The following is a 12,152-nucleotide window of genomic DNA, read 5'->3' on the forward strand; positions in this document are numbered from 1 at the left end:
TTAATAGATGTGTAAGCAATGCGATTTTTCATCCTAAAACACATTATCATCCTCAGTCACGTTAATGTATCATACTTCAAATGCCGGCTTCTTTTATCAACTAATTTATAACTGATACTAACTTAATATCTGTCACATCGGCATGTGTGACGTGTTTGAATTTAGTTGAATAATAGTATCCCTCTACGCAAATAAGGCCCTTTGGGTTCAGAGATTGTTTCGCCTAGTGATTATAATTTTTTTAAATTTTTATATAAAATATAATAAACAATTCAACTTTTTTAAATCTCAAAATAATAATAATATTAAGAAATAATATTCTAACAATATTTTATTCAATTCATCTAAAATTATCTCATCTCTTAGGCCTCATTTGATTATGCAGTTCAGATGAGATGAGATGAGATGTTTTTTTGAAAGTATAAAAATTGTTATAATATAAAATTTCTATATTATTTTTATTTTAAAATTTGAAAAAATTGAATTGTTTATTATATATTGTGTCAAAATTTGAGAAAATAATAATAATAATTATATGAAATAAGATGATTTTGTGTAATCAAACCATCCCAGTGTTCATTTTAGTTTTGATCCAATCTAGTGTCGTGAAATAACAAAAACAACCTTATGACGACTAGTCTTTAAAGAATGGGTCCATAGGCTCTAAGGGAATAAGCACACAAGCCCAAAAGCCATGATCCATAATCCATTTGAATCCGACCCTCTAGCCTAAACAACAAAACCAAGGCACATGAGTCAACGTGTGTGAATTCTAACCACGACACATTATTTATGACATCTATAATTATTGAAGCAAGTAGTATATTTCTACATTAATATTGTAACTTAATTTGAAAGATGATGCCAATATATATTAAATTATACATTTGAAATCGAGAAATACTTTAGTTACTAACAAATCTCATAAAAATAAATTTATAAACAAATGTGATTTGATAGTATATGTTAGATTGTAAAATTAATTTTATTGTAAAATAAATCTAATGTATATATTAAGTTATGTACGTTTATAAATTTACTTTTATAAAATCTTTTTATAATTGTAGCAATTCTCTTAAAATTTTATGAGTTTATAATAAAAAATGCAGTTACAGTCCACCTTTGTTAAAAATGACAACAAAAGAAAGGTAAAATAGAAATCCATGATGAATGTAGGAAAGTTTAGGCTACGTTTGGATGTTGAGATAATTTCAGATGATTTGAGTTGATTTATGAATAGTAATATTGTGTAAGTCCCATTAAGATGTGTTTGAATATAAACAAATTGAGATATATGTTTGAATGTATGAAATATATTGAGATAGATTTAACTTTTTACGAGAAGTTGAAAAAGTAGTAGCTCATATCAATAATTGATTTAAAATGAGTTAAAATATGCTTGCACCATGTTTGGTAAGTGAAGTAGTATGAGAAGTAGATTATTTTATTATTATTTATAACTTACTTATTACTTATTTATTATTTTATTTTATTATTTATAAATTATTTGATTACTTCAACGCAGAAACGTAAATTACAACAGAAGATGGGTTGTGGGGGCCGCTGCTGCCCTTGCTCTGCTGGCCCATCAACAATAATAATGCTTGCCTTTCTTTCTGAGTTCTTCTGGCCAAAGCCTAATTTACCACTAAATAGAGAACCATGCTCAAGGAAATTAACGTCAGACATACCAATTATTATTTTTTTATTGTTGTTGTTGTTTTTTTTTTTTTTTTTTTTTTTTTTTTGTTGAGAAAGTAAAATAGTTTTTCTTTACGTTTTATACAACTACATCAATTATTAAGAAGGAGAATGTTAGGGTGACATCATCCACAATAGTGGAAATGAGTTTTTTTATTTTTTATTTTTTAAATATTCTTTAAACATTCTTAAACATTAAGAAAAAGATAAAAAAAAAAATGTAAATTCACTAATAGCTACTTTTTTAATCAATAAAAAAAAATATAAAATATATAAATAGACACATTTAATAGACATATTTAAGAGTCATACTATTATTTTCCTATTAAAAAAATCAATATTGACTTTAATGACTTGCATTGGATTAGACAATATATAATTATTCTGAAAACTACAGTAAGTGAAAGAGATTGAATAAATTTGACCTCAACTATAAAACGGCCATTTTAATTTTTTATTCTTATTTCACCAATCCGAATAAAATTTTATATAAAGTTAAATTAACAACTCCATAGAATTTTAAATATTTACTATTATATTTTCACTTGCAAATAAAAATTATCAAAAATATAAATAAAAAATAATAATCTAATTAGAATGAATAATATAACCGTTATGTTTTAAAAATATTCATAAAAAAATGCACGTTATAAATTATAATAATTAAAAGAAAATATATTTTATTTAATTAAAAAATAAAATAAATAATATTTTATCATTATATAAAATTTAGATGGATAAACTAATATAAAATTAGATTTTAAATAGGATAAAAAAAGATAATAAATGTGATATTAGGCAACATTTTTTTTATAAACTCGATTCATTCATAGATCAAACAACAGAAGAAAGTACATGCTCCGTCCCAAAATGAACTAAACAATAATGATTACATCAAATCAAAATCGATAAACACCCTATTAGTGATAAAATTCGGATATCTTCGGATTCAAATATGAGTTGAGATGGATTTTGAATAGTAGTGAGATGAGTTGTGAATAATAATGAAATTTGTGAGTTAAAGTTAATGAATAGTAATAAATAATAATGAGATGAGTTGAGATGGATTGTGAATCTAAACCGAAAGAGTCGCCACCATTGATGTGTACCTTCATCAATCCATTTGGCACGTTGAGCTAGTAGATGTGCTGCCTTATTACCTTGTTTTTCCACATGAATGACATCAAACATTTGAAAGCAGTCCCCACCCCAGCAGCTCCAATCTCCCTAAAGAGAGCCCCATCAAAATTCAACTTAACAAAACCAACTGGTGGAGATTTCCATGATAAAATCCTTTCCTTTCTCAACGCTTCTCTAAACTGTCGATAAAATTAAAGCTAGCCACATACTCAATATAATGATCAATATATACTTCAAGAGAGTCAGTTGTTGTCTCAAATAAGTTTTGGTTTCTAAATTTCCTCACAACCCAAGCAATAGTAATAAATGATAAAACCAAAGACATTATTTTCCATAAGATTACACACTAACCCATCAAAGCAAGAAGTAGTAGAGAGGAGAGGAAACACTTGACTACAATGAGATAACCAGATTGGAGTTACCTTTGAGCATAAACACAAAACATGAAGCTGATCCTCTATTTGAGTGTTGCAAATTCCACACAATCCTTCTGACAACACACCCTGCTTCAATAAGTTTCACCTTGTTGGTAGACTATTTCGACTAGCCTTCCATGCAAAATTTTTTTACCTTTGGAAGTAGATCCAAATGCCACAATTTTTTTTTTCCAATAAGTTGGATAAGTTCTGGACTCCATACTTTCCATCTAATCAGGTTTTGAATTAAGTCTCAACCTAAAATGATAACTAGATTTGACAGTGTATTGTACACCCTTATTTTCCTCCCAAACAAACTTATCCATAGCCTAAAATGCAAAGAAGTTTGTAAAATGGAAGCTGCCACTGAAGGGGAAAAAGCTTTTTGTACCAAACCAAAATGCCACTGCCTCGATTAGAACATGGAACCCCAAGAGGATCTACCCTTGTTGAAATCCATCTATGAGACCACACATTTATGCTCTCACCTCTCCCAATTCTCCAATAACACTTTTTTTTTTTTTAAATATTATTGGTTGTACATAAAATTCTTCATACATAAGAAGAATTAGCATGAAAATCAAACTATAAAAAAGAAGTATTTCGAAAATACCTTGCTTTCAGCACCTTTGCCACCAATGAATATGGATTAGTCATGATTTTCCATCCTTGTTTTGAAAGAAGCGCATGATTAAATAGCTCCAAATCCCTAAAATCCATACCACCATGCAGTTTAGAAACACATAATTTACTCCAACTAATCTAATGCATTTTACATTTAGATCCTCTTTGACCTCACCAAAATCGAGCAAACACATGTTCCAATTCTTTAAACAACACTTTGAGCAGTTTGAAACAACTCATAGTGAATGTAGGAAGAGCTTGGGCCATAGCTTTAATCAATATCTCTCTACCCACTTGTGATATCAATTTTTCTTTTCGTCCTTCTTGTTTATTCCAAATACGATACTTCAAGTCTTGGAAAGTTTCTATTTTGGAGCGCCCCACAAATGATGACAATCCCAAATAACGATCACGTGCTTGAATAGAGACCACATGTCATATATCCTTAATAGTTCCAACTTCTTCAAAATCCACAGTTCTACTTAGCAATAGTTCAGTTTTTTCCAAATTTAATTGTTGTCTAGGAGCCCATTCATAAATTTGTAAAAACCTGATAATAGCTTCATTTTCAGTCACAGTAGCTTTGCAAAATAATAAATTATCATTATTGAAGAACAAATGGCTAATAACTAGTGCATCATTACAAATTTTAATCCCCGTTAACACTCTCCTATTCACAGTATCTTGAATAAGAGCAGATAATCCTTCTACACACAAGTCAAACAAGTATGGTGATAATGATCTCCTTATCAAATACCCCGTGGGGAACAAATGATAAGGAGGGCATATTATTTATTAAAATCTTATAAGAAACTGAAGAGAAATTGAAGAGATACATGACAAAATAACGCTACCCATTTTGGATCAAACTCACTCCCTTTTGACCAACACTCTTTCAAGAAACTTCTACTCCAACCTATCATAAGCCTTACTCATGTCCAATTTAATTGACATAACACCACATTTCCCCCTCATTCTCCGTTTTATAGAATGTACAACCTCATATGCAAGAATAGTATTATCAAATTCTTCCTGGTACAAAAGTTGATTGGCTAGAGGAGATAATACTTGACAGAATTAATTTCAACCCATTAGAGCATTAGCATTGGTCTATGCATATGCATATGCATATGCAAAATCACATCTTTTGCATATCCACTTTGCTATTCAAGCAAAATTCTCACATTGGCTTATGCATATTTGAGACAAAATAATAATAAAATTATTTTGTTATTATTAATTTTTTGCTAAAATCAATTTTTTTTTATATATATTTTGCAATTAGCATCCACTACATACATTTGACATTAATAATACAAATGCAATAATAAAAAATATAATTTTTTATATATTATATTAAAAATATAATAAAATGAAAAAAAATATATAATATATTATAATAATAAAATGAATGTGCAAGTGAAGGTTTGTTGTGTTGTTGAAGGAGGAAGAAAAGTAAAGGATTGTTAGAGAGAGAGTGGGAGGAGAGAGAAATAATGATTAAAAATAATTTGTAGGGTGAATAGTAGTTATCTAAATTTGGATAAGCATTGTTTATAGGTAGCTAAATATTTGGATATGCATAAACCAATGTGAAAGATTTTAGCGGCATATTATGCAAATATGATTTTGCATATGCATATACATAGACCAATACTAATGCTCTTAGCAATCGTCATAACAATTATCTTATAGACCACATTGCATAAACTAATTGGCTGAAAATCTTGAACTTTTTCAAGCTTATTTTTCTTTGGAACAAGGACAATAAAAATGTCATTAAACTCCTTAGGAATTATCCCTTAATGCAGAATAGATAAAACTGTGTTGCTAACCTTTTCCCTTACCATGCACCAATATTTTTAAAAAAGACCTATGGCATCCCATATGTGCCCGATGGTTTCATAGGTTGCATTTGGAATAAAACTTCTTTAACTTCCTCAATAGATTAGGACTATAATAGTGATTGATTCATCTCATCAGTAACTTTTCTCTGCAAAACATTGATAATTGGATCCATCATGTTAGGACAAACAGTGGAAAACAGATTTGAAAAATAGGGAACTATAACCCATCCAATTCCTCTCCCTCTTTCCATACACTCCTCTCATCTTGAAGTTTGGAAATATGATTTTTGTTTCTTCGCTGAGAAGCTTTATGATGAAAAAATTTCGTATTTTTATCACCCGAATGTAACCACAATGCCCTAGATCTCTACTTCCACATCATTTCCTCATGTTCCAATAACAAATTAATATCATATTTAAGCCCCCTGATTTCTGAAACTGTATCAGAATCAGAAACTAATCTATTCAATTCAACCCTATTTTCTACCAATTGCTTTTGAATTCTACCAAACTGTTTATACTTCCAAGATTGGAGCTGGAGTTTACAACAAGATATAGAGTCATTCAAATCATCAACTAATACCTCATTAGCACATTTACCCCAGACAGAAGCAATAATTTCTTTACATCTCATTGCCCCAATTCACATAGATTCAAATCTAAAAGGCTTTTGACCCCTAGCATCTTGGATCACAAACTAAACCAGTTGTATCAAGCAATAAACAATTATGATAAAAATGTGTGACCACAAAATTACTGACTTTCATAGATGGATACAAAGAAAACCAATCGAAGTGAGCAATAAATCTATCTAATCTCTCATGAATATTAGTCATCTCATTCCTTATATTAGACCGTGTAAAATAATGCCGCTCTGTATTTATACTTTGCAGATGACAACAATCCAAAGCCTCTCTAAAATTCCTCATTTTCCATAGAACTGTTCATCTGGGTTTTGACCCGGACCGAAACCCAGGTTTCAAAATCGGGCCGGAACCCAGGTTTCGGGTTGCACATTTAAAAAAAAAAAAAAAAAAAAATCAAAGCCTACATGTTATTAATATTTTTTCACGAAAAGTTTCTTTCCAACCTCAGTCATAAGTTGTCTTGAGCAATTGAAAATACTTGAGATTGATGATAGTGGGGTGGAGGAAATTGTTGCAGTTGAAGGAGTAGGAAAAGCAGTAGCAAGCTGCTTGGTGTTCTCTCGAGTAATTAATTTACATCTTAACAAACTACAAATAAGTGCATGTTTCAAAATGGTTGATGTTGAAAGAGAGTGAATTGAAGGATGTGAGAAAGTTGTAAATCGAAAAAAAAAAAAAGTACCGAGTTTAAAACCCGGTATCCGGACTGGGTGTACCTGGATTTTTCTATACGAGTACTGGCCTGGATTTGTTCCAGGCCGGAACTCGTAATCGAAACCTGTATATTATCCGGGTTCTGGACTGGGTCGGGTTTTATGAACAAGCCTAATTTGCCGTTCACATCAATTCCTACCCCTTATTTTCCTCATTTGAAATCACCTCATTAAAATCACTAAAACAGAGCCATGGACCCTCAACAGACAAATATTTTTTTATCAATGCTCAATTTCCTTTCTACGACTCACCACTGGGTGTCCATAAACAGCAGTATGTCTCGATTTGGTTTGTAAATTTACATCCACCAGCCAAGCATCAAAATAATGTTTGTAAATCTGCACAATAGGATAACATTCCCCCTCTCTACTTTTCTCCCCCTGTCTGTTGACTTGGCGACGTCGTTTCGCCAATCGTTTTGTTTCCTACTCCGCCCCCTGCCATCGGGATTTGACAAAATCAAAGAAGGAATTCCTTATCTCCTTTGGTGTCAGTGGCTACAACGTGCCAACGCATACACCAAAAACAAACCAGAGAACGAAAGGCATATAAGAAGGCGGAGTCTGCACACGTCTCAGACTCTCATTTTCCGAGTACAAAATTTACAAACCTCAACTAAACGAAAATAGCACTATGGCCACAAAATGCCTCATTTTCTCCTTCTACACCCTTCTCCTCTTACCTTTCTCTTCCCAGAACCCGACTCCGGCCCACTCTGAGCTCACGAACTATGGCTTCCCCATCGGCCTTTTACCTTCCTCCGTTCTCGGCTACTCTGTTAATACTACCACTGGAGACTTTTCCGTCGACCTCGGCGGCTCCTGCAAGGTTACTCTCCCGCCGGACAACTATTTGGCCACCTATTCAAAGAAAATAACCGGCAAGATCGTGGCTGGTAGAATAGCCGACATCAATGGTATCCGGGTCCGAGCATTTTTCAAGTGGTGGTCCATCACCGGGATCCGGTCCAGCGGCGATGACTTGGTGTTCGAGGTCGGTATGGTCACCGCCAAGTACCCCTCCAAGAATTTCTACGAGAGCCCGGCTTGCGAGGGAAAGCACTCTGCTTCCTGAGAGGTTTGGGTCTTTGACATTCAATTTGATTCAGCCTTCTTAGGGTTTCGGTTTGGGCAAGTAATTTGCGGGCAAGGTTTTTTTTTTTTTTTTTGCATGGATAGATATTTGTGGTGCCAATTAGATTGTTCATTGCTTAATTTGAACACGATGTTTTATTAAATTATTGAATATCTCTTTCATTTAATTAATTATCCATTGTTCTTCCTTTATATAAAAGGGAACCGAATTTGAGCTCTCTGTCTCCATTTTTTCCTGAATTTTACCTGAATGTGCTGCATAGTATGGATGGAACAGGATTTTGCTATTCACCAGCCACTATTCATCTAAAATTTGTGCTCTTCCTGAAGAAACTTCCTAATGCCGTCATCGATAATTAATAAGCATCTATTCACTTCACTCCCTCCAATATGTACTCTTCCTGAAGAAACTTTCAAATTGCAGATGATGGCGTTGCTGGAAAGTTCCCAAATTTGTTGCTATGCTCTGAGGGTTGCCTAGTCTTTACCAATTGTACTTTTACGGGTGGTTTCTTTGGGCACTATCTTTTACCGTGAATCCCTTTTGTTTGTCTTTTTTTACAATATGTTTAAAACTCCATCTCAATAATTTGTACTTGGTACAAATGATATGTGAAAGCTCGTACAATTCATAAATATACAAAAGAAAATAAAAAAACCATTTACAGAATATTCTATATCTATTCACTTTTATTATACTAGTAAATAAGGTTATTTATTTCTATTAATTTCCATTTCATCCTTTTAAAATATCTAAACAAGATTGTTGCATTGATTCCATTCCATTTTATTCATTTCCCTTCCATTAATTATACCCATTCAATTCCATTCCATTCATTTTTCCCATTATTTTTTTTTATTCCATTCCATTCCTTTTTTTTTTTTTTTTATAAGTAAATAAATTATATTAATCGAAGAATAGGCAAAGCCTGATACAATGTATAGTTTGCCCTAGCTAAGTTGGAGCAATAGAGATAAGAAAATCATGAAAATATAGGCCATTAAAGTCAACAACATTGGCCCAAGTACAAAGGATTCTAATAAAGAAAGCTTTCAATTCTTCCATCGATCTCTCTTTGTCCTTGAACGTCCGTTCATTGCGCTCCTGCCACAAACACCACATGATGCATATAGGGATCATTCCGTTCCCTTATAAAGTCCTAAACAAAGCCTAAATGGGTTTTTGGAGATTGACCATTCCATATTATTGTAACCTATACGTTAGGTGGTGATATGATATCATTTGTTGTGGCTTGATATATTTCAGCCTTTTGACTTGTGATTGCCTTTTGCTTACTGAATTCTCTTGGTTAAAGCTAAGACTTTTTTTTTTTTTATCCGATCCTTGTATTCCCTAGCTCCAGTCCTTGTATTCCCTTGCGCGCCAGCACATTTGAACAAAACAAATCCTGTATAACACTAATATGGAATGGTCAATCTCTATGACATAAGAATGATTTAAGAGCGTGTTAGGCAGATTTATTTAGGCCTTTTGGGTACTTTTGGTAGGATTTGGGTGTGTTACATTTTTTTTTTTAGCTCATTTGTGCTGATAAGTTCCTTGTGTTTATTGTTTAGGTTTTTTAATTAGTAATTATTGTTTATTGTTGGCCATAGTAGAATACCATTTTCCTGCCATATGTGCAGATTTTTTTAAATGGGTTAAGTTGTTTGTGACTGTTACTTATTGTTGAACATGGTAAAATACCATTTCCAGCCATTTGTGTGGATTTTTAATTATTTCTTAAATGGGATCATGCAATTTTGGATCCTTTTGTTATATTCTTGTTGTACTTGGACTACACCTTCACATTTTTAAAGAAAATTTTCAATTACTTGTAAAAAACAAGTCTGGTATCATGGGTATCCTTAACTTTCCAGCTTGGTGTTTCTCTTATCTTTACCATCTTTATGGAAGTAGGGGGTCTGAAAATTATACTTGTATGCATTGGCAAAAAGTGTCAACAAATCTAAACAATTAGAGTCATGACACATTGACAGCATTTCGAAATAACTACTGGATATGCACAACTTGAGGATTTGACGACCTACGACAGTGACCCATTCAAGAAGTAAATAAATAAAATAAGTTACACATTAAAATATACAAAGAAAAAAAAAGAGTAAAACAAATCGGACTAGAATACCCAAAAATCTCATGACAGGGTGTTGTCCCTTGACGCAAGAAGCAATTGTTTTAGTGTTTGGTTTTCAACTTCTGCTAATTTCTATGCTTTTTCAAAAGTTTATTAGTTTCAAATTGAGTGTTAAGGTTGCCTATTAATTGGACTGCAAATGTGAAATTTGACTGCAGTAGCGAATAAAAGTATTCATGTTCAGATTGTACTTTGTACAGGCTGTTGGTAGGAATACTTTGCCGTGTTCTCTTATTTTTTCTATTTGGCTATGGAGAATCGTTGGGTGCACTTTTGGGTAGGCACTTCACAGAAAGCTTGAGTACTTGTTTGTGAATTCTCAAAGCTGGAGACTCAGTTTTGGGCCCATTTGTTTACTGCTGTACATGGTTGCGGTGCTGATCAAGTCAATTACTATAGTCCTGGATCAGGATAATCCTGAGTTATATGTTTCTAAGAGCCTGAAGTCCCTATGTTTTTGTATTCTTATCCGTGAAAAAAAAGAGCCTGAAGTCATGTTGACAAGAATATGTTTTTTATTTTTGGGGCGCGGGGGGTTTTGGAACTTGAATTGGGCCCATGAGTCGTTGTTTCTACTTCTAAACCAAAAAAACTCGTTGAAAAGGTCTCAAGATTCTATTTTATTTCATTTTAATTTTTTTTTTCTCAAATTTGACTTGATGTTGCTTCACCTTCAAGCTATCTTATATATGATAATCAAAAACTGAGTGAATCTTTCTGCTTCTCTGTACTCGAGTGTTGGGCATTGTATCACCATCTTCTCTGCTTCTCTGTACAGTATTTGGATGCATAAAGTAGGTAATAGCGGTTAATCAATTGACTTGATGAATGTTGAACTATAATGGATACCCATTATAACATCTTTTTGTGAATAAATTGGCGGCATACTTACTTTTAATCGGTTCCCCTCTTTTTCAGGGCATCTATTTGCTGCTTCATTGGACTAAAAGATGGGGTAGTGACATAGTGTCTAAGCATAAGTCTGAAAAGTACCTATGGAATCAGAGTAAAGTGTTAGCTGCTCGTAGAGTCTGAATTGTGGGTAATAAATTCGAATTTTCCTGTCTTGTTATGTGTATAACTCCACTGTGTATCTGCAGTCATATTCCACTTTGTCCTTATTTTATAGAAAGGCACAGGAACTCTGCACTTTGCACCCAAAATTATCAAAACTAGCACATTATTACACTCTCAGGCTCCCAAAAAATGATACTTGGCACTGTGCCATGCATGTTGAATGCATAAAGTGCTTGAAGATATAATCTGTCAATTTGAATTGCTTAGAGCCTTAATAATTTAAAGATGCAGTGTATATTTATCATTTTACTTTGATTGTTTTCTTTGGGAGTATCATACCTTTTACCTGAGTGAGTGGCTAACAAATTTGCCAAATGGAGCTAGATTATTGTTAGTTTTGTGTAACGATTACTTTTTATTATTTTATAAACATGCTTAAATAAGGCATAAGCTTTATGAATAAATATAAGTCAATGGAATGTTCTCTTTTTATTCGCTCTGGAGGTGAGGAGGAATATCACTAGGGTAAAATAACTACAATGGTATTGGTGTGTATTCGAATGGGATTTGCATGCGAATATGACTGTTGTAGACAATTGGTGCTACAATTAGTACTTAGGTGCCACTCCTGTAATATGATTGTACGGTCAACCGAAGGAAATCGACAACTTTATTGAGTAGAATTCAATATTTTGAATACCATACTGGTACCGTACCGGACAATAACCGATATAGGTGAGATAGAGATTTCATATTAGGTTAAATACTGGTTGTACCGGTGCATTTCGGTTAATAC

General features: G+C 32.7%; 1 protein-coding gene across 1 annotated transcript; it reads left to right on the top strand.

The window, feature by feature from the left end:
- The first annotated feature begins 7,541 nt into the window (after positions 1-7,541).
- LOC121250605 lies at positions 7,542-11,665 on the top strand. The gene is made up of 2 exons (XM_041149755.1): positions 7,542-8,166; positions 11,258-11,665. The coding sequence occupies exon 1, from the start codon at positions 7,723-7,725 to the stop codon at positions 8,161-8,163; it is 441 nt and encodes a 146-aa protein (XP_041005689.1). The 5' UTR covers positions 7,542-7,722; the 3' UTR covers positions 8,164-8,166; positions 11,258-11,665.
- The last annotated feature ends 487 nt before the right edge of the window (positions 11,666-12,152 follow it).

This window comes from Juglans microcarpa x Juglans regia, chromosome 2D (genome assembly GCF_004785595.1).
Source record: "Juglans microcarpa x Juglans regia isolate MS1-56 chromosome 2D, Jm3101_v1.0, whole genome shotgun sequence".
NCBI lineage: Eukaryota > Viridiplantae > Streptophyta > Magnoliopsida > Fagales > Juglandaceae > Juglans > Juglans microcarpa x Juglans regia.

What these genes read in the sequence shown, in the direction of transcription:
- LOC121250605 (XM_041149755.1), top strand. Translation starts at nt 7,723, where the DNA reads ATGGCCACAAAATGCCTCATTTTCTCCTTCTACACCCTTCTCCTCTTA.